General features: G+C 35.1%; 1 protein-coding gene across 1 annotated transcript in view; it reads left to right on the forward strand.

Moving 5' to 3' along the window:
• SI (sucrase-isomaltase) overlaps window positions 1-24,407 on the forward strand; it is a 104,348-nt gene that overhangs the window by 33,154 nt on the left and 46,787 nt on the right. The window contains exons 18-24 of the mRNA XM_070465894.1: window positions 778-862; window positions 1,774-1,830; window positions 2,620-2,744; window positions 5,233-5,321; window positions 8,618-8,667; window positions 9,836-10,006; window positions 14,272-14,427. Of these exons, the coding sequence (XP_070321995.1) occupies window positions 778-862; window positions 1,774-1,830; window positions 2,620-2,744; window positions 5,233-5,321; window positions 8,618-8,667; window positions 9,836-10,006; window positions 14,272-14,427 (733 nt within the window). The remainder of the gene's footprint in view (window positions 1-777; window positions 863-1,773; window positions 1,831-2,619; window positions 2,745-5,232; window positions 5,322-8,617; window positions 8,668-9,835; window positions 10,007-14,271; window positions 14,428-24,407) is intronic.

Below are 24,407 nucleotides of genomic sequence, written 5' to 3' on the forward strand. Positions count from 1 at the left end.
GAAATATGGAGGATGTATTAGAGTAAGCATATCAGTAATATTAAATATAAAATATTAAAATATGCATTAAATATTATATATTAAATATCATGTAATGTTTTTATTAAATTAAACATTAAATATCATTAAATAAATAAGCAAACATTAAAAACATAATCACATATATTGCAAAAATTATCTAAATGTAAATCACATATAGTATAGTTATAAAACAATGAATTGTGCTTATCTTTGTATTTCTTGACCAAAACAAGGTCGTTCCTCAAGAGATGACTAAAGATCCCTTTTTGAAGTTTACAAGAAAAAAGTATAAGAAGGAGGAAAGTAGAATATGAAGGATTTGTGATAGTTCATGAATCTATTTTAGAGGAAAAAATGAATTAAACAGAATAATTGCTTATTATAGTTTTTTATTTATTTTTATTTATTTTATTTATTTTATTTTTATTTTTATAGTTGTTTATTTATCATATATGATAGACTTGTTTTGTCTGAGTCCCAAATGAAGTAATTTCCTCTTTCCTACCTTTCTTCATTTTCTCCTTTTCTTTCTATGTTTCTTTTTCTTGAATGTCAGATGTACCATAAAGATGAATTAATAACTATAGATTCAAAATTACATATCAAGTCAGTTTTGACATCATCAAGTCAATTTTATTTATTGAGCAAAATTAAAGACAATGATTATTCCAAGGGAATAACTTAAAAGATAATAAAATGAAATATTTGGATTAACATTTTTTATCTTTGTGTTGTAAACACTGTCATTGTTCTTAGGTTTTATGAGGATACTAATAGCTGGATTGAGGATACTCAGTTCTTATGGGGCCCCTCATTACTTATTACCCCTGTCTTAAAACAGGTAGGATACAATTTTAATAAATTTTTAAGGGAATTTTGTGTAATCAAATCCACACTAAATTACAAAACATCTGGGTAATAAATGTTACTCAGTAGACTACTTCAAGCTGATAAGTGTTTAATTAAATTCTAAAACATAGAAGAAATTTTGAAAAATTATGAGCATGTTAAGTAGATTTATGCTTTTCAAGTATATAATATGTACTGGAGAGAAGAAATTGTGTAAAATTAGTATTCTTCCACAAAAGAAAGCTTTATTTATAAAACATATCAAATCTTATAATAGTAACAAATAACTGTCATTCACGTAGCCATAGACACTGGAATTTTGCTATACTGTAAATAAAGGATAACTTGAAAACCAACAGGTCATATGAAAATGTTGAAAAAATAGTGGAATGAAATATTTGGATTTTGCCTGTTACTTAAAAGTTGGTATGTCATCGAAATATGATGGAAATATATCATGGAAAAATGATGTGTTCACACTCACATTTGCCATGAAGATGATAATGATACAAATATATGCATCGATTTTTTTAGGTGCCACTTAAATTGATTTTATCTTTGCTTTTGGGATATTTTATATTATGAAATTATCTAGAACTATTAAAATAGTCTTTTGTTATATATAGAAAATATTGTAGTGTAACATACAAAGGAAGTTTTTCACTTCACTATGAAAATGTGGAAACATTTGATGTGATTCTCTTCTGTTACATATTGAAGTAAAAAATATATATCTACATATAAATTGTTGTTGTTCTATTGCTAAGTTGTGTCTGACTCTTTTGCAACCCCATGGAATCTATAGCCCACCAGGCTTCTCTGTCCATGGGATTTTCCAGACAAGAATACTGGAATGGGTTGCCATTTCCTTCTCCACATATAAATTATCTTGCTTTATTTTAGGGAACAGAAATAGTGAGTGCGTACATCCCTGATGCTACTTGGTATGACTTTGAAACTGTAAGTAAACCTAGTATGATAATAGATCAAAAGTATATATTGTCCAACATCTGTACATGGGAATTTAACAGTATTTCTGTTATTAATCTAAAAATTAACAGTTTCAGAATTTAACAGTGCATAAAAGTCTGTGCAGGTATACATTTTCTTACATGTGAGTACGTATATGTTCCATTGCACATGGTTAATATGAAGTATATTCTTCAGTGTAAAGAGTTAACCAACTTAAATTGTGGGAATAAACTGTCAAGAGTAACTTTAAGAAGAATTGGTAACTTATTTTATTTATTTATTTTTTTATTTATTTTTTATTTTTTTTATTTTTTTGGTAACTTATTTTAATACTCTTCTTATTTTACATATTCTTCCAGAAAAATTGTGTATTTTAAAGGGAAGTATTTTGCAGTGCGCTTATATTTGCTAAGCAGATCCTTTATTTTTTATAAGAAATAATTGCTTTAACCCTTTCAAGAGACATGGTTCACTTTAACCAAAACCAAAGAATAAAAATAGGACTAATTAAGAATATTGTTAATTATTATAGAAAGGAAATGGATTTCTCTATGTTGATTTTTTTTGTAAAACTGAATATATTTTTAGCCAGATTTCTTCTGTAAACTGAAGAAGTTTCTTTAAAAGTTAGAAAACAGCACGTTACCATTCACTAAAATGACATGAATAGCTCATAATAAGAATTATTTCTCTTTGTAAATTCTAAGTGTAATTCTTGTGAAATGGGCTTAAAGTCTTTGCAGTAATGAAAAAATCTTTTTATTTTCCAAATATTAGGGTGTAAAAAGGCCATGGAGAAAACAACGCATTGATATGCAGCTTCCAGCAGACAAAATAGGATTACATCTTAGAGGTGGTTACATTATCCCCTTTCAACAACCTGCTGTAACTACAACAGCAAGGTAAAATTAAAAGGCGTTAAGTGAAATCTGAACTATAATTTAATATTTAGTGTTTCACATATTTATTAAAAATTAATGAATGCAAGGGATTCTTACATATAACTATAAAGTCATGAGAAGAGTCAAATTATTAATATATTACAACAAACTTCTTGATTAAAAAAATGAGCATAATTAGATTAGAACTTTATCTCCTGTGTCAAATCTGTACTGACTTATTTCTCGTAAAGAATATATATAATTAAAGTTAATTGCTGATTATTATTAAATAATGAAATATTAAATGTTATATAATTGACTAAAGTGTCAGTTGTTACCTGTTTGGATTGTCAGTACATAAATGTCAAAATGATTGTTTTCCAGGTAAAATATTTTAAGTCAATAAATGAGGTAGATATTTCTGTATAAGTAAAGAATGATACAGAAATTAAGCTGTTCAGTAAGAATAAATTTTAGAACTATTTAGAGAAAAGAAGAAACTTGAAAATTATGGTACTTTATCTTGCAAAATTCATTCTGGGTATATGGACAGAATGTGTCATATTGCATCTACACATTTCCCCACGTTCTACAACACCAAAACAGATAATCACTCTTAAGTTCCTTACCCTGCTGTATTTTCCTTATAGCATTAAGAATATACATAATTATATTTTCACTTGTTCTTATATGTAGTATGTCTATTCTCCTCGACTATATACTCCATGAAGGCAGGGACCTGACTTTTCACTGTTTTAGTTCACATACCAATCAGTTCAGTTCAGTTCAGTCACTCAGTCGTGTCTGACTCTATGTCACCCCATGAATCACAGCATGCCAGGCCTCCCTGTCCATCACCAACTCCCGGAGTTTACTCAAACTCATGCCCATCGAGTCAGTGATGCCATCTAGCCATCTCATCTTCTGTCTTCCCCTTCTCCTCCTGCCCCCAATCCCTCCCAGCATCAGGGTCTTTTCCAATGAGTCAACTCTTCACATGAGGTGGCCAAAGTACTGGAGTTTCAGTTTCAGCATCAGTCCTTCCAATGAGCACCCAGGACTAATCTCCTTTAGGATGGACTGGTTGGATTTCCTTGCAGTCCAAGGGACTCTCAAGAGTCTTCTCCAACACCACAGTTCAAAAGCATCAATTTTTCGACACTCAGCTTTCTTCACAGTCCAACTCTCGCATCCATACATGACCACTGGAAAAACCATAGCCTTGACCAGACAGACCTTTGTTGGCAAAGTAATGTCTCTGCTTTTTAAAATGTTATCTAGATTGGTCATTACTTTCCTTCCAAGAAATAAGCGTCTTTTAATTTCATGGCTGCAGTCACCATCTGCAGTGAACAAGTGAAGAGGAACTAAAAAGCCTCTTGATGAAAGTGAAAGAGGAAAGTGAAAAAGTTGGCTTAAAGCCTAACATTCAGAAAACTAAGATCATGGCATCTGGTCCCATCACCTCATGGGAAATAGATGGGGAGACAGTGGAAGCAGTGTTACATACCAATAGTGTCACCCTTTCACCCAATGAAAGTGGAAGAAAGTGAAAGTTGCTCAGTTGTGTCCAACTCTTTGTGACCCCATGGACTATACAGTCCGTGGAATTCTCTAGGCCAGAATACTGGAGTGGGTAAGCTTGGGGGATTTTCCCGACCCAGGAATCGAACTGGGGTCTCCTTTATCGCAGGCAGAGTCTTTACCAACTGAACTATCAGGGAAGCCCTACTATGGGATAAGCTCCTGGTTTTCCCTAGATATTTGTTGAAGGGACAAATTCATGAGTGAATGAATTAAACTAGTTAGTCATGTAATTAGGTTTGTTTCCTAGATTTAGTTTCATATTGTCAATGTTTCCTGATTATGTTCTCAAAATCATTAGTTATACTCTGGAGATGTATCAAATGAGAGAAACATACACTCTGATGGGTGCATACTGGAAAGAATATATTCTGTATAGAGCAGTTACCTGGATTATATAGCCTCATTTTAAGTTTAGAAGCCAATATTAATATACAACTAAAAAATATTAATCACATTTCATTTCACATGGTATAATTAGCTTCGTTTCTATGATTATTAGAGATTCTACTTGGCATTTAAGAGTTTATTTTATAGATCATCATTTTGTAACCTTGATGCATTACAATTCAAGGTTAATATATTTGTGGCAAATAGATGTTTAATGTGGTATTTCATAAGATATATTTAATTTTGTTGTTTGAATTGAAATATTATTTTACTGTTTCAATTTTGATCATGGTGTCTTAGCATCCAAGAAATTCCATACTATATTTATTATATTTATTTCTTTCATTTATTTTCCAAGTATGCGAATTATTTTTTCATTGAAAAATTATTAATAAATATAGACATGAATTTTATTAATATCAATGTTCTCGTGCAGACATCCTATAAATCCTTATGTTGAAATGGATTTATTTATAGGCTATTTCACTATTATAAATTTATTTTTAATCATACATACACCCAAACTTACTTACAGCCGAAAGAACCCTCTAGGACTTATAGTTGCATTAAATGATGATAACACAGCAAAAGGAGACTTTTTCTGGGATGATGGAGAAAGTAAAGGTAAGTTTCAAAGTGATATGCTTTTAAATGCTTATTTTGATGATGGGAAGTTTTGCTTTTATTATGAATTACATTCATTTAAAAATGTCACAAGTTTTCATTTTTAATTTCTGTTTTAATCTATCTTAAAAGTTTAGGTAACTTTATGTAATTTAGCTTGTTATTTAAATTATGTGTATTTAATTACAACATTTAGTTTTCTCTCTTGGTTTATTGTAAAAATCTCTGACAAGTGTAGATACCTTTATTTATTAGATTATTGAATTAAAATTAAAACAGTTAATAAATTCACAGATGTATAAACTGCACCCTATTTTCAACTATCTTAGATAATTATAGTGGTTAAAACTAAAATTTTATTACTGTAAAAGAAAATCAACATTAAAGTTTACTCAATGTAGAAAGGAGGGATAAATTGGTAATTTGGGGTTAGCAGATACACAATACTATATATAAACAATAAGACCTACTATATAGCACAAGGAACTATATTCAGTATCTTTTAATGAACTGTAATGGAAATGAATCAAAAAAAGAAATATACATATATATACATATATGTATGTACGTTTAACTGAATCACTTTACCTGAAGTGTTGTAAATCAACTATATTTCAATAAAAATATTTAGTTAATGTCAAATTATTTGAGATAAGGATTTTTACCATATAAATGTCATCATTTATTTCAATTATTAAATGTCTTCTATTTAATTAGCCCAAAAGTTGAGAATTCAGTACACCAAGGAAATAAAAATAGAATCATTTTTTCTAATATTAAATTATGCTATAGAAAATTAATCTGCTTGGATTTACTTAGTCAATTATAACCACTCTCATAAATTTAAGGTGTTTTAATCTCATTTTTTAATGGACGGCTCTTAGATATATGTTTTATATATGTGTATACAAATTATAGTTTACCTTCTATTATAACTCACTACTTCTCAGATGTTTTATAGCATATGGTCTGCCTGCGTGCTCAGTCATGTCCGACTCTTTTGCAGCCCCATGAATTCTAGCCTGTCAGGCTCCTCTGTCCATTGGATTTTTGAGGCAAGAATACTGAGTTGCCATTTCCTCCTCCAAGGGATCTTCCCAACCCAGGGAACAAACCTGCATCTCTTGTCTCTCCTGCATTAGCAGGCAGATTGTTTACCACTGAGCCACCTGGGAAGCCCATTATACTATATGAAACATCCAGTATCTCTAACTTAACTCCAATAAATAGTCTATGTATTGGTGTGTTCTCTTACAATTTGAAAAATATGGACTCTTTGAAACAGTTCTGTTCTTTTTGAAGTCTTATCTGCCTGTGACTATGTACATTACCACAGTATATGTGCGCCACTAAATGCATCATCTTCCACTTGTCAGTTGATGGTATCTTCATCTCTACAAGATGCCAACAACTTTACAGTTCACTCTTACCTAGGAATCTCTTTTGGTTCCATCTTGATCTAGGTATCTTATCAACTCCACCATTATCATCATTGCTACTTTTCATTTTAATTACTGTGATAGCTCCCTAACTGGTCTGTAGGTTGATGGCTCTTGTCAGCCCCTCTTTTTACACTCTCTTTACCAACTGGCAGATAGAGTAAGCCCTTTAGAAAATGATTCAAATTATCTCTTTCTGTTCACCTCTCTGCTCAAAACCCTCTAACAATTCACCATTATATTCAAGAGCCACAGTCTTTACCAACATCCAGAGCACTCACCATGTCCTGTAGATTTTACACACACACATGCACTCTCACACAAATTGTTCCTTACCACTCTCCGTTTTTCATTCTACTTCAGCACATCAGACTTTTCTTTCTTACTCAAATAGGTTAGAGTCTAAGCATATTAAGGTGAGCTCTGACCTGAGTATAGATTCCAAACACGTATTACATAGAAATCCAGTAAGCGTGGGTTTCAGCAGAAACATTAATAAACTGTTCATAATCATCAGGTAAAGATGTTGTTGAAACAGTACCTCTATATTGGTAGCAGGTGAGACTTGATTTTAAGATTATTCTTATTTCTCAAATTATTTGTTTCCAAGTTCATTACTTTTTTCCTACTTGCAAAAATTTACCTATGGCTGGTTCATGTTGAGGTTTGACAGAAAACAGCAAAATTCTGTAAAGCAATTATCCTTCAATAAAAAATAAATTAATTAAAGATTATATTGATAGTTCACTTCATGTAGGATGGTTAAAAATATGGAGTTATGATTTAATCAGTCATCTAATATGATGATTACATACTTAAGTGTGTTGAAAAGTTAAAGTCAGAATTTTCTGAATAATCAGTCAAATACACAAACAGCAAAATAACCTTCAATTCAGATTCTGATTTTAATTTTATTCCCTAGGATTAAAATTTTAAGTAAATTAATGTTACTCAAAGTAGTCTATATAAACCCGAGGATTCCCTTTATATTTTCCACTCCATCTTCTCCCAATGTTTTAGTTATAATATATGCTGTTGCTGCTGCTAAGTCGCTTCAGTCGTGTCCGACTCTGTGCGACCTCATAGACGGCAGCCCACCAGGCTCCGTTGTTCCTGGGATTCTCCAAGAAAGAACACTGGAGTGGGCTGCCATTTCCTTCTCCAATGAATGAAAGGAAAAGTGAAAGTGAAGTCGCTCAGTTGTGTCCAACTCTTAGCGATCCCATTGACTGCAGCCTACCAGGCTCCTCGGTCCATGGGATTTTCCAGGCAAGAGTACTGGAGTGGGTTGCCATTGCCTTCTCCGAGTTATAATTTATAGTTTCCTGTTAAAGAAACATGTTGATAAAAATGCTGTGTTTCATATACAATGCAGAAAATAACTATTTTCTTCCATTTTTCTCATTAAAGTGCACTTGAATCTTTAATATGTCTCCACATTCAGTCCTTATTCAGATAATGAAAAAAAAAATTGAAAGATGCAAAACAATATTGTGGTGTCCCACGTCTTCCCAAAATAAACTGCATGTTACACAGTTTACTAGAGATAAAATATCATTCAAAACAATAGTTATATATATTTTACTACAAGTTTGCATTCTCTGAATTTCTAGAACTATATTAGCAGTCTGAAAAATCAAACTGGGCAAAGATGCATTCATTACCTTTACTTCCTGGGAAAATAAACTACCAAAGTTATTTTATTTAAAGATAAGAAGTTTAATAAAAAGAATTTATTTAATTTGCTTAATAAATAATACTTATTTAAAAAATTTTTCCTGTGTTGTCTAACTGTAATAATAAAATAAGAATTTGACATTAATTTTGATCTGATAACTTATTTTTCCCCCATTACAGATACCATCCAAAAGGGAAACTACATTTTATATACATTTTCAGTTTCTAATGTAAGCATTCTCCTTGGACACATAGTTAAATATAATAGCTTGTTAATGTCTAGATTGTGCCTTTTGTTGGAATGATGTTGCATTTCTCTCCAAAGATCAATGGAAAGGAATGAAATTGTTTAATGTAAATTATTAAATTGTATATGAATTACCTTAAATTTTTATGTTTCAATATAATAGTGTATTTCAATATAATAGATGAGTTTCTGATGATGAAGTTTATACACAAAATCATCAGACTTCTTATAAGCACTATGTCTTGTTGAAGCAGATCCTAGGAAAATAATCTATGTTGACAATATTTTAATATAATAATCATAGCAGTGACTGTCATGGATTTAGGGTGAAAATGAAAATGCTTTGCACAATGTTAAATTTTGAATAATTAGTAGCAATGCTTCTTGTAGAAGTTAGATTTCTTCATATATTCTTATTTGTTAAAGCTAAGTTATTCTTTGCCAACATTAGGGCTAGAATGAAAAGGGATATGCATGATTTGAATCATGCATAATTTATCTCTGAAAATAATTGTATGGCATGCATACAAAAAATTTTAAAGAGTCACTAATAAGTATATTTATATAAGGTTCTCGAATGTGAAGAGTCATTGAGAATGTAAGGATAGATGATTGGTTATTTTGTTATTATGTATATATAAGTAAATACTAAATACTAAATTATTAATGATTTCAGTGTAAATGAATTCTAAATTATGTGAGATTCAACATATTTTCTTAGAATTTTATCTAATTTTTACACCCTTTGGTCCAGAGTTTTTACTTAGCAATTTTCATGAAAACATGTGTTGGTTAATTGTCTTTATTTAGTAAATAGATATTTAGAACTTTAGAATTTATATATATTTAGAACTATGAGATTTAATCAGTTCACTATAAATACACTTGTATTGTTATTTCTGATTTGTAGATAATTTATAATTTATATATATTTATAATTTTTATATATTTAGATAATAATTTATATATATTTTATATATTTAGAACTATATAACTGATATATATTTAGATATAATTTATCTAAATATATAATTTATATATATTTAGAACTATAAGATTTAATCAGTTTGCTATAAATACACTTGTATTGTTATTTCTGATTTGTAGCCAGTGACCTTCTACTTGATATATAATATATAATTTTTTTTCAGAACAAGCTAGATATCACATGCATGCATTCATCGTACCCAGAAGGAACTGCTTTAGCGTTTGAGACTATAAAAGTCCTTGGGTTGACAGACACTGTAACAGAAGTTTCAGTGATAGAAGATGATCAGCCACTGAGAGCTCACTACAATTTCAGTTATGATGCTTCCAACCAGGTAAATACAAAGTCTTAAAATATGTTAGTGTCATATTCTGTAATATTTAACATATAATCATTCAGACTCTTGGTTTTGTGATTTTTTTTTATTCATTACCTCTCTAGTTTTATTTTCCTTTTGCTGGCAATATTCCATTTTAGGTCATTTCAATTTATATTGAGATATCAACCATAAGGTGAATTCAAACTACACCCTCTCTATTCAGTTTTATCTTGGATATCACTTGTCTCTGCTTTCCTAATATTTTTTTTATTCCATTTCTCTAATTTACCTACTACATACAATAAAAATGAAAATGTTTTAACTTCTCATTTAAGACTCCTTAAGTTATTGATTCAATTCATTTCTTCAGTTTTCCCCCACTTCTCCTTTCATGAGCTCTCTTTGTCCTCAACATATCTTGTATCAATATTATTTTTCAAATTTCTGTTAACATTCTTCCCTTCTAGTGGTCCCTTTCTTATGCTCATTCTTTCCTGCTTTGACAAATGTACTAGAGAGGGTAAAAAAGTAGCAGAACTGGGTTCAAATTCTAGCCCTGCAGGTTGTGCATTTAAACACAATAGATTAATATCTCAGCTTCCTCATATGTAAAATGAAATATTTAATCAGAGTGTTGCTTAACTATGTTAGACAAAATAATTTAAAACATAGAAGTGATTTTTATTGGCATTTATTTTCCTACCATTTCTATAATCCTAATTATTAGTAATGTTAGCATAAATTCCAACTTAAGATATAGAACATGATTTTGGAGTGTTTTTGTCTAGCTCCTAAGCTCTCTAGCCCAGAATTTTCCATGTAGGAATTTCCATAAAATATGTATTGGTTAATTGTTGTTTTTTTTTATTTAGTAAATGTACTATAAAATATATATTCCTGTGACTGTAAGAACACATCAATATAAATTAAACAAGGCAGGCTTATTGAGAATTTTATGAGTCTAGTAAAGATTATAAGGGGGCACAATACAAAATCATTTTATTATATGGTTTTTACAATTCCAGTTCATATTTATTTCGCTGCTAATGTAGAGATTTATGAGGGCTTGGTGACTCAGCAGTAAAGAATACTCCTGCCAGTGCAGGGGACAAGGGTTTGATTCTTGGGTTGGGAAGTTTCCCTGCAGAAGGAAATGGTAATCCATGCTAGTATTCTTGCCTGGGAAATCCCATGGATAGAGGAGCCTGGCAGGCTATAGCCCATGGAGTCACAAAAGAGTTGGACATAATTTAACAATTAAACAACAACAAAGATTTACAAAGACACTTGGAGGTACATATTTCTAATTCTTCTGAGGTTGGACTAATCTTTATATGACTTTATTTCTAAATTATAGCTATGAAGGATAAAAAAATAAACTATACAGATGAAATTGGGATAAATTTTGTTACTGTCATAAATGACAACCAAACAAAAATTTGAAGTATTATAACAATGAAAATACATTCATGGGGTTCTCAAGGCAAGAATGCTGAAATTGTTTGCCATTCCCTTCTCCAGTGCACCATATTTTGTCAGAACATTGTACAGGAGGCAGTGATCAAAGCCATCCCCAATAAAAAGAATTCAAAAGGCAAAATGGTTGTCTGAGGAGGTCTTACAAATAGCTGAAAAGAGAAATGAAAAGCAAATGAGAAAAGCATTTCATGCAAAGATGGGCACAATAAAGGACAGAAACAGTATGGAGCTAACAGAAGCAGAAGAGATTAAGAAGAGGTGGCAAGAATACACAGAACAATATAAAAAAGTTCTTAATGACCTAGGTAAGCACAATGGTGTGTTCATCCATCTGGAGCCAAACATCCTGGAGTGAGAAGTCAAATGCACCTTAAGAAGCATCACTAGGAACAAAGCTAGTGGAAGTGATGAAATTCCAGTTGAGCTATTTCAGATCTTAAAAGAGAATGCTGTGAAAGTGCTGCATTCAATATGCCAGAAAATTTGGAAAGCTCAGCCGTGGCCACAGGACTGGAAAAGATCAGTTTCCATTCCAGTTTGGAAGAAGGGTAATGGCAAAGGATGTTCAAACTACAATCCTCCATGCTACGCTTCAACAGTACATGACCAGAGAATTACCAGATGTACAGATTGGATTTAGAAAAGGCAGAGAAATCAGAGATCAAATTGCCAACATCTGTTGGATCAAGGAAAAAGCAAGAGAATTCTAGAAAAACATTTACTTTTGCTTCATTCACTACAGTAAAGCCTTTATGTGGATCACAAACTGTGGGAAATTCTTAAAGAGATGGAAATACCAGACCACCTTACCTGCCTCCTGAGAAATCTGTATGCAGGTCAAGAAGCAGCTGTTAGAAGCAAACGCGAACAACAGACTGATTCAAAATTGGGAAAGAAGTGCAACAAGGTTGTATATTGTCGCCCTGCTTATTTAGCTTATATGCAGAGTACATCATGTGAAATGCCAAGTTGAATGTATCACAAGCTGGAATCAAGATTGAAAGAAGAAATATCAATAAACTAAGATATGCAGATGACACCACCCTTCTGGCAGAAAGTGAAGAACTAAAGAGCTTCTTGATGAAGATGAAAGAGGAGAGTGAAAAAGCTGGCTTAAAATTCAACATTCAAAAAACTAAGATCATGGCATCTAGTCCCATCACTTCAAGGCATATAGATGGAGAAACAATGGAAGCAGTGACAGACTTTATTTTCTCGGTTCCAAAATCATGCGGACAGTGACTACAGCCAGGAAATCGAAAGATGCTGCCTCCTTGGAAGAAAAGTTATGACAAAGCTAGACAGCTTATTAAGAAGCAGAGACATTACTTTACCAACAAAAGTCTATGTAATCAAAGCTATTATTTTTCCAGTAGTCATGTACGGATGTGAGAGTTGGACCATAAAGAAAACTGAGTGTTGAAGAACTGATGTTTTTGAATTGTGGTATTGGAGAAGACTCTTGAGGGTCCCTTGGACTGCAAGGAGATCCAACCATTCAATCCTAAAGGAAATCAACCCTGAATATTCATTGGAAGGACTGGTGCTAAAGCTGAACTTCCAATACTTTGGCTACCTGATGCAAAAAGCTGACTCATTGGAAAAGACCTTATGCTGGGAAAGATAAAAGGTAGGAGGAGAAGGGGACGACAAAGAATGAGATAGTTGGATGGTATTACATACTCAAAGGACATGAGTGTGAGCCAGCTCCGGGAGATGGTGAAGGACAGGGAAGTCTGTTGTGCTGTAGTCCATGGGGTCTCTAAAAGTCAGACATGAGTGAAGGGCTAAACAGCAACAACAACAACAATGAAAATAATAGTGTATGGAATATACATATGTATGGAGTATATAGTATATACTCCAATACACAATTATATATATTATAATTATATACTCCAATACACAATACACTACAATACACTATTTGTCTACATGCATACATTATGTATACATATGTATATGTTGTGTGTGCTTAGTTGCTCAGTTATGTCCAACTTTTTGCCATCAAATGGACTGAAGCCCACCAGGCTCCTCTGTCCATGGGGATTCTCCAGGCAAGAATACTGGAGTGGGTTTCTTTTTCCTCCTCCAGGGGATCTTCCCTACCCAGGGGTCGAACCCACATCTCTTATGTCTCCTAAATTGGCAGGCAGGTTCTTAATTAGAAGCACACCTAGAAAGCTCATATGTGTGTGTATGTGTGTGTATATATATATATATATATACTTCAACACACAATTTTATATATATAACACTAACCTCTCATTTTTTTCTTTTTGTGTATTCCCATATTATTTCCTAACTTGTACCTCAAATATTGTTAGCAGTGGATTTGACTCAGGAAGCCTCCAAATAAACCACAGTGTCAACACTGTCTTCATTGAAGAAATTAATATTTATTTCATTCCTGAGATTCCAAGCCTTGTGCCCCAAGCATTGTATGTCTTTGAAATTTCACGTATTATGTATTTGTTAATCTCACTTTACAGAGGGAGGAAATTGAAGCTAAAATAAGATAGATGTTTCCTCAGACTCATGAGCATTTATTGGGAGAACTGAGGAGTGAACTCATGTCTGGATTTAAAGACGTTTTTCATCAGTATTCTGTAACTTCTTATAGTTTTCCTGTCTTGAGGTTCTAACTTTTCCAGTGGTATGACATGTTTTCTCCTATCTATTCTTTTCTTTTACTATTACATTAAAATTATTAAGATTTGATTTGAAGAATTGCCAAAATGTTAACTATTTTTGAGTTATCCAGTGGTCAGAAACATTCTACTGTTTTCTTTGTCTTAAAGATTCTAGAAATTTACAATCTGACATTTAACCTTGGAGGAAACTTTACTGTTCAATGGGATCAAACTTTCTTGGAAGTTGAAAAGTTTACTTGTTATCCAGATTCAGACACTGCAACTAAAGAACGCTGTGAAGAACGTGGCTGCTTATGGCAAACGGTAATAAGATTTTTAATTATTCATGAATGGATTTCACATAAGCATTCCAATGTAAACTGTACATATTAAAATTTTAATTCTACAGCATATAAACTAAATTCATCTAGAGAAGCATTTGGAATTTGAAATTAAACTTCTAATAGGTAATTTATCTTAATTAATTCTCCAAAGACATGGTTTAGTACATGCTATGCTAAATGTATGTGTAAATTGCTCTTCACGTACTTTAGAAATAGTCTGACTTTATTTAATAAAATAGAACTCTGTTTGTTGCAAACTGTTAAATATGGGTTTTAACTGACTAGCTTAGTTCAGCAAGGTATTTTGCAAGTAGGGAGTAGTCTCTCAAAAGCATTGTCTCAAGTTATCAAAACTTCTGAAATTATTGATGGGTTGTAAATGTTCCATTAAGAGGTGATAATTTCTGCCAGTAATTCTGGTCAAACTTTCAAGAATGATGATGGTCATTGGTAGCAGAAGTTTTACAGAAGGGTATTTGAGAAGAGTACCCTCATGTGCTTATTTTATTTTATAAATTCTGAGCTTTTGGTTACATCAATGGGCTTTGTCAGAAAAAAAAAAACACAAAAAAACATTTATTTCATGATCAGTTCAGTATTTCAGTCATGTCTCTTTGGGATTGCATGAACTGCAGCATGCCAGGCCTCCCTGTCCATCACCAACTCCTGGAGTTTACTCAAACTCAGGCCCATTGAGTCGGTGATGCCATCCAACCATCACATCCTCTGTCGACCCTACTCCTCCTGCCCTCAATCTTTCCCAACATCAGGGTCTTTTCAAATGAGTCAGCTCTTTGCATCAGATGGTCAAAATATTGGAGTTTCAGCTTCAACATCAGTCCTTCCAATGAACACCCAGGACTGATCTCCTTTAGGATGGATTTGTTGGATCTCCATGCAGTCTAAGGGACTCTCAAGAGTCTTCTCCAAAACGACAGCTCAAAAGCATCAATTCTTCTGCACTCAGCTTTGTTTACAGTCCAACTCTCACATCCATACATGACTACTGGAAAAACCATAGTCTTTACTAGAGGGAACTTTGTTGGCAAAGTAATGTCTCTACTTTTTAATATGCTATCTAGATTGGTCATAACTTTCCTTCCAAGGAGTAAGCCTCTTTTAATTTCATGGCCTCAATCTCCATCTGCAGTGATTTTGTGGCCAAATAAATAAATAATTAAAGTCAGCCACTGTTTCCACTGTTTCCCCATCTTTTTTCCATGAAGTGATGGGACCAGATGCCATGATCTTAGTTTTCTGAATGTTGAGTTTTAAGTCAAGTTTTCCACTCTCCTCTTTCATCTTCATCAAGAGGCTCTTTAATTTTTCTTCACTTTCTGCCAGAAGGGTAGTGTCATCTGCATATCTGAGGTTAGTGATTCCCTCCTGGCAATCTTGATTCCAGCTTGTGTTTCCCCAGCCCAGCTTTTCTCATGATGTACTCTGCGTATAAGTTAAATAAGCAGGGTGACAATAGACAGCCTTGATGTACTCCTTTTCCTATTTGGAATCAGTCTGTTGTTCCATGCCCAGTTCTAACTGTTGCTTCCTGACCTGCATACAGGTTTCTCAAGAGATATTACCATCTCTTGAAAAATTTTCCACAGTTTGTTGTGATCCACACAGTCAAAGGCTTTGGCATAGTCAATAAAGCAGAAATAGATGTTTTTCTGGAACTCTCTTGCTTTTGCGATGACCCAGCAAATGTTGGCAATTTGATCTCTGGTTCCTCTGCCTTTTCAAAAACGAGCTTGAATCTCTGGAAGTTCATGATTCATGTATTACTGAAGCCTGGCTTGGAGAATTTTGAGCATTACTTTACTAGCATGTGAGTTGAGTGCAATTGTGTGGTAGTTGAGCATTCTTTGGCACTGCCTTTCTTTGGGATTGGAACGAAAACTGACTGTTCCCAGTCCTGTGGCCACTGCTGCGTTTTCCAAATTTCATGTTACCAACAAATTAAATGCATGTCTTATTACACTGAGAAGAGTCTAGACACATCTGCCAGCAACTTCCCAGAAATGTCTGCACTTATATGAGGAGTACATAGAGTATGTGACCCTCATTCCTCTTCATTGCTTGGTAAAATAGCATAATCCTTACCATTAGGAAAGTTTATGAAAGAACTGAAGAGAACAAGTGAGAAGGAGAAAAGATTCTGAAATCAACAGAAAGAAATAGTGAGGTATCATTACAGTATGCCTACAGTATCTTCTTTTTAAATGCAACTCCTCATTCAAATCCATACCCATCCTCCACTGAGTTCAGTGTATGGTCACTTCTGTTATCAAAATGAATCTAAAGGATGGTACTAAAGCTCCAGTAACTTCTAATAAGAAAGTGTGAAAAATTTACTTTTCCCATTACTATTACTCTTCATATTCAACACTTTATAGATTTTTAAGTCAAATAAGTGGAGCTTTAACATTAGATGTTTATTAAATATAATTTAGAAAATTAATGTTTCTTTAGACCATACTGTTTATTCATTGATTTGTTTAACAAATACTTGAGAGCTACTATGTTCTAGGCATTGTTCTAGGAGGACAAAATAAATGAAACTCTCTTCTCTGTTAGAGATTATCTATCAGTATGGGAAAACAAACAGATAAGTTAAAAAGTTGTTTTAGGGACTTTCCTGATGGTCCAGTGGTTAAGACATTGCCTTCCAGTGCAGGGGCTGTGGGTTCAATCCCTCTTCATGGAGTTAAGATCCCACATGCCCTGCGGCCAAAAAGTCAAGCATAAAACATAAATAATATTGTAACAAATTCAATAGACTTTAGAAATGGTCCACATCAAAAAATATCTTAAAAACTTAAAAAATAAAAATTGTGTTTTATGTTAGATAATTATTACAGAGAACAAAATGCAGAAAAGGAAAAGGGAGGATGTGGGATGCCAGTGGTGTAACTATAATTAGTGTGAACAAAAGGTTTCTTTGGAAAGGTGGCATTTGTTAAAAGAGATGAAGGAAAGAAAGGAAGGAATAATATTCCAGAAAGAAAATAAACCAGCCTGAATTGAACCTGAAGTAAAAATGTACCTGGTAGAGTCTACAAACAGCAAGGAGGCCATCATGTCTGAAACAGAATGAGTGAAATGAAGAACAGCAGGAGATAAAATTACAGACATATGAAAAGAGATAATATAGATCAATTACTCAGACAACTTTTAGGAGTAAAATTTCTACTCCAAGATAGAATTCTACTGGAGAGTTTTGAACAGGCAAATAAGTAGATTAAATTTCCATGTTAATGGAATTATGATGGCTTCTGTGTTGAGAACAGACTCTGAGAAGACTAACACAGGGAGCCCAGGAAGGAGGTTACTGTGGTAAACGAAGTAAAATATCAGTGGACTGAGCCAAAGTGGCAACGGTGGAATTAGTAATATATGTTTGACTCTGTGGGGAGCTTCCCAGGTGTCTTATTGGTAAATAATCCATCTGCCAGTGCAAGAGATCCAGGAGACTCAGGTTCAATCCCTGAGTCAGGAAGATCCCCTGGAGGAAGAAATGGCAGCCCACTCCAATATTCTGGCCTAGTAAATCCCATGGAAATAGGAACCTGGAGGGCTATAGTCCAGGGAGTTACAAAGAGTCAGACACAACTTAGTGACTAAACACACACACACACACACGATTGACTTCTGTCCATATTTTTAACATAAAGCTAGAAAGTGTTGTTCTTTGATTGGATATGGGATATAAGAGAAAAGAAGAGTAAAAATGACTTCAAACTTTTGGTGTAAACAGCTGAGAAAAAGAAAAAGTATTTAGTAACACACTGTCAAAACTATGGGGAAACAAGGAGGGGAAGAGTTATGTTTTGGACAAATTAAAATTGAGACACTCAATACAAATCAAAGTGAAGCTCTTCAATTGTGGGATATGAACTAATGAATACACAAAAGAACTATACAAATAAGATCTTCATGACCTAGATAACCATGATGGTGTGATCACTCACCTAGAGCCAGACATCCTGGAATGTGAAGTCAGTGGGCCTTAGAAAGCATCACTATGAACAAAGCTAGCGTAGGTGATGGAACTCCAGTTGAACTATTTCAAATCCTAAAAGATGATGCTGTGAAAGTGCTGCACTCAATATTCCAGCAAATCAGGAAAACTCGACAGTGGCCAGAGGACTGGAAAAGGTTGGTTTTCATTCCAATCTCAAAGAAAGGCAATGCCAAAGAATGTTCAAACTACTGCATGATTGCCCTCATTTCACATGCTAGCAAAGTAATGCTCAAAATTCTCGAAGACAGGTTTCAATAGTACGTGAACCATGAACTTCCATATGTTCAAGCTGGTTTTAGAAAAGGCAGAGGAACCAGTGATCAATTTACCAATGTCCTTTGGATCATAGGAAAAGGAAGAGAGTTTCAGAAAAAACATCTACTTCTGCTTTATTGATTACATCAAAGCCTTTGACTGTGTGGATCACAATTAACTGTGGAAAATACTTCAAGATATGGAAGTACCAGACCACCTTATCTGCCTCCTGAGAAATCTGTACGCAGGTCAAGAAGCAACAGTTAGAACTGGACATAGAGCAAAAGACTGGTTCCAAACTGGGAAAGGAGTACACCAAGGCTATATATTGCCACCCTGCTTATTTAACTTATATGCAGAGTATATCATGTGAAATGCTAGGCTGGATGAAGCACAAGCTGGAATCAAGATTGCCGGGAGAAATATCAATAACCTCAGATATGCAGATGACACCACCCTTATGGCAGAAAGTGAAGAAGAACTAAAGAGCCTCCTGATGAAAGTGAAAGAGGAGAGTGAAAATGATGGCTTAAAATTCAACATTCAAAAAACTAAGATCATGGCATCCAGTCCCACCACTCCATGGCAAATAGATGGGGAAACAGTGCCAGACTTTATTTTCTTGGGTTCCAAAATCACTGCAGATGGTGACTGCAGCCATGAAATTAAATGACACTTGCTCCTTGAAAGAAAAGCTATGACCAACCTAGACAGCATATTAAAAAGCAGAGACATTTCTTTGCTGACAAAGGTCCACATAGTCAGGGCTATGGTTTTCCTGTAGTCATGTATGGTTGTGAGAGTTGGACTGTAAAGAAAGCTGAGCACCAAAGAATTGATGCTTTTAGACTGTGGTGTTGGAGAAGACTCTTGAAAGTCTCTTGCACTGCAAGGAGATCCAACCAATCCATCCTAAAGGAAATCAGTCCTATATATTCATTGGAAGAACTGATGCTGAAACTGAAGCTCCAATACTTTGGTTACCTGATACAAAGAACTGGCTAATTGGAAAAGACCCTGATTTGGGGAAAAATTGAAGGCAGGAGGAGAAGGGGACAACAGAGGATGAGATGGTTGGATGGCATCACCGACTTGATGGACATGAGTTTGAGCATGCTCTGGGAGTTGGTGACAAACAGGGGAGCCTGGGGTGCTGCAGTCCATGGGGTTGCAAAGAGTCAGGCACGACTGAGTGACTGAACTGAGCTGAAACTAATGAAACTGAAAATTTTACATCTACATTTTATATCTTACCAATGATGTAAAATTTTCAGTTTCAATAGTTTAAAGCTTAACATTCAGAAAACTAAGATCTTGGCATCTGGTCCCATCACCTCATGGGAAATAAATGGGGAGACAGTGGAAACAGTGTCAGACTTTATTTTTTTGGGCTCCAAAATCACTGCAGATGGTGATCACAGCCATGAAATTAAAAGACGCTTACTCCTTGGAAGGAAAGTTATGACCAACCTAAATAGCATATTAAAAAGCAGAGACATTACTTTGCCAACAAAGGTCCGTCTGGTAAAGGCTATGGTTTTCCCAGTGGTCATGTATGGATGTGAGAGTTGGACTGTGAAGAGAGCCGAGTGCTGAAAAATTGATGCTTTTGAACTGTGGTGTTGGAGAAGACTCTTGAGAGTCCCTTGGACAGCAAAGAGATCCAACCAGTCCATCCTGAAGGAAATCAGTCCTGAGTGTTCATTGGAAAGACTGATGCTGAAGCTGAAACTCCAATACTTTGGCCAACTCATGTGAAGAATTTACTCATTGTAAAAGACCCTAATGCTGGGAAGGATTAGGGGCAGGAGGAGAAGGGAACGACAGAGGATGAGATGGCTGGATGGCATCACCGACTCGATGGGCATGTGTTTGAATGGACTCCAGGAGTCGGTGATGGACAGGGAGGCCTGGCGTGCTCAATTCATGGGGTCACAAAGGGTCAGACATGACTGAGCGACTGAACTGAACTGAACTGATTGCAGTGACATCATCAAAGGAAGGAGCTTGAAAAGGGGAAAGTTCAAAAATTAAACTTCGGAGTCATCCAATGCTTTGACTCAGGGAAATGACAAGGAATCAGTAAAGGTACTGAAAATAAATTGTAAATGAATTAGATTGAAAGCAATCTGATTGTTGTTCTTGTCAGCCAAGCGAACAATGCATTTCGAGACAGAGAAAATTACCAATTTTGCAAATAATGCTTATAAATTAGTAAGATAAGAACTAGAAAGTGGCATGGATTTGGCATTACAGAAGTCTTTGGTAACTATCACAAGAGAAATACTGATAGAGTTCTGGGATTAAAAGCTTCATCAGAGTGAGAATGAGATTCCATTAACACTGAAGTCACAACTTAGATATAGAGACTATGGTGAGCTTTTTATATTTGGCCATAAGGAAAGCATATAAGATAGAGCAGTAATTGGAGAAATTAACCAGATGACAGTTTCTTTAAGATGCATGCATGCTAAGTCACCTCAGTCATATCTGACTCTTTGCAACCCTATGGACTGTAGCATGCCAGGTTCCTCAGTCCATGGAATTCTCCAGGCAAAAACACTGGAGTGGGTTGCCATTTCCTTCTCCAGGGATTCTTCCCAACCCAGGGATTGAACCTGCATCTCTTGAATGTCCTGCATTGGAAGCTGTAATGTTTACATCTAGTGCCACAAGATGGGAAAAATCAAATCAGTTTATGCCATTGGGAATAACCTGTAATGAGTGGAATACTAGTGACGCAGGACAGAAGGTTGAGAATTGCAGGAGAAATGTCTTTGCTGGCAAAGAGGCATAGGACTGGGAGCACAAATGAAATGGTTCTCCTTATATAGAATCACAGGCAGAACATATTCTGTAACAGGAAGTAAAGAGGTGGTTGGGTTTCCTTCTGATGTTTCTTCTGATTGCTTTCCTTTTCATACTGAAATAGTAAGGAAAATCATTACGAGATGATGACAATAGGGAGGATTTTTTCATGAAGACAAAAGGAAAATGTTATTCAGGGCAGTGTGCTAGTGAATGAACTAGGCAAATACGGCATCATTGTGTCTTTTGGATCCACTCTAACTTTCATGATTATGTAAAGGGAGAGAAATCTGCATGATTGCCAGCATTTTCTCAAGCCACATTCAGCCACACAACTGTAGGCACTGAGATTTAGAAAGTAAGTGAATGTGTTAGTTACTCCATTACTCTATTGTGCCAGGCTCCTCTGTCCCTGGAATTCTCCAAGCAAGAATACTGGGGTGGGTAGCCATTCCATTCTCCAGGGGATCTTCCTGACCCAGGGACCTCCTCAGTTCAGTTCAGTCACTCATTTGTGTCCTACTCTATGCCATGCCATGGACTGCACACTCCAGACTTCCCTGTCCATCACTAACTCTTGGAGCTTACTCAAACTCATGTCCAACGAGTCGGTGATGCCATCCAACCATCTCATCATCTGTTGTTCCCTTCTCCTCCAGCCTTCAATTTTCCCCTGCATCAGGCTCTTTTCCAATTAGTCTCTTCTTTGCATCAGGTGGCCAAAGTGTTGGAGTTTCAGTTTCAGCATCAGTCCTTCCAATGAACACACAGGACTGATCTCCTTTAGGATGGACTAGTTGGATCTCCTTGTAGTCCAAGGGACTCTCAAGAGTTTTCTCCAACACCACAGTTCAAGAGCATCAATTCTTCAGTGCTCAGTTTTCTTTATAATCCAACTCTCACATCCATACATGACCACTAGAAAAACCATAGCCTTGACTAGACGGACCTTTGTTGGCAAAGTAATATCTCTGCTTTTTAATATGCTGTCTAGGTTGGTCACAGCTTTTCTTCCAAGGAGTAAGCATCTTTTAATTTCATGGCTGCAGTCACCATCTGCAGTGATTTTGGAACCCAAGAAAATTAAGTCTGCCACTGTTTCCACAGTCTCCCCATCTATTTCCCATGAGGTGATGGGATCAGATGCCATGATCTTAGTTTGCTGAATGTTGAGCTTTAAGCCAGCATTTTCACTCTCCTCTTTCACTTTCATCAGGAGGCTCTTTAGTTCTTCACTTTCTGCTATAAGGGTGGTATCATCTGCATGTCTGAGGTTATTGATATTTCTCCCAGCAATCTTCATTCCATCTGGTGCTTCATCCAGCCCACTATTTCTTGTGATGTACTCTGCATATAGGTTAAATAAGCAGGGTGACAATATACAGCCTTGATGTACTCCTTTCCTGATTTGGAACCAGTCATGTCCGGTTCTAACTGTTGCTTCTTGACCTGCATACAGATTTCTCAGGGACAGATTAGGTGGTCTGGTATTCCCATCTCTTTAAGTATTTTCCACAGTTGGTTCTGATCCACACAGTCCAAGGCTTTGGCGTAGTCAATAAAGCAGAAATAGATGTTTTTCTGGAACTCCTGTGCTTTTTCAATGATCCGACGGATGTTGGCAATTTGATCTTTCTTTCCTTCTAAGTTGTGAGAATTTCTGAGTCTTATCTTTTATAATTGAAGATTACTGGCAAGGTTTGTGGTAGAACATCCTTCAGTTTGGGTCCAGTTGATGTCTTCTGAAGATGGTGGCTCAGATGGAAAAGGGTCTGCCTACAATGCAGAATACCTGGGTTCAATCCCTGGGTTGGGAAGATCCCCCTGGAGAGGGAGTGGCTACCAACTCCAGGATTCTTGCCTGGAGAATTCCACATACAGAGGAGACTGGTGAGCTGTAGCCCATAAGGCCTCAAAGAATTGGACATGACTGAGAGATTTTAGACAGTAGGTTTTCACACAGTATTGTTTCTTCAACTGGATATAAGAAAGCAAGCAAGGGACATAGAGATTGAGATTATATGGAAAGGGGTGATTTAGATGGGATTCTGCAGTTTCCATAAATTAAACAGTAAATTTATTTTCATCCTAACTACAAAAAACAGCAATGCTGATAAACTATCAAGAAAGATAAAGTGAAAGCACATAAAATGATTAAGGGGAAGTGATTCTGGGCAGAAAGATAGCTTGAGGGAGACATACATATTTTGCAGTTTTCTGAAGTCAGTCATTTTCCTGTTTCCATTGGCACTCAATTCCTTGCCTCTGGAATGAGTATCTAAATATTTATATCAGTTAAGGATTTCTTGAAGCCGAAAGTGTCAGAGACCTAGAATTTGATTTAGTTAAACAAGACGGAATTTATTTATTTTTATTACAGAAAAAAAAAAAAATCCCAGGCCTAATAGTCTAGAATTTCAGTGTTGTCAGTGTCCCCTATTTATAATTTGTTTTTCATCCCCAATTTTTATTATGCCATTGTACATGCATTTCTGGTTTCCCTGGTGGCCCAGAGGGTGAAGAATCTACCTGCAATGTAGAAGACCTGGGTTTAATCCCTGGGTTTGGAAAATCCTCTGAAAGAGGGCATGGCAACTCACTCCAGTATTCTTGCCTGGAAAATCCCCATGGACAGAGGAGCTTTTCAGGTTATAGTCTATGGGATCACATAGAGCTGGACACAACTGAGCGACTAAGCATACACAGCACATGTATGCATTCTAGGCCTGGAAGGTGGAGGAGCAAAGGATACCCTTATGTGATCATCTTATATCCTTTCTTTTAAGGAGATTTGGGGCATCATATATAACTTCCTTAAAAGGGACTGAGAAATACACATGGGTACATTGTTCTCCCAACAATATATTAATTTA

This window comes from Odocoileus virginianus, chromosome 4 (genome assembly GCF_023699985.2).
Source record: "Odocoileus virginianus isolate 20LAN1187 ecotype Illinois chromosome 4, Ovbor_1.2, whole genome shotgun sequence".
Taxonomy (NCBI): domain Eukaryota; kingdom Metazoa; phylum Chordata; class Mammalia; order Artiodactyla; family Cervidae; genus Odocoileus; species Odocoileus virginianus.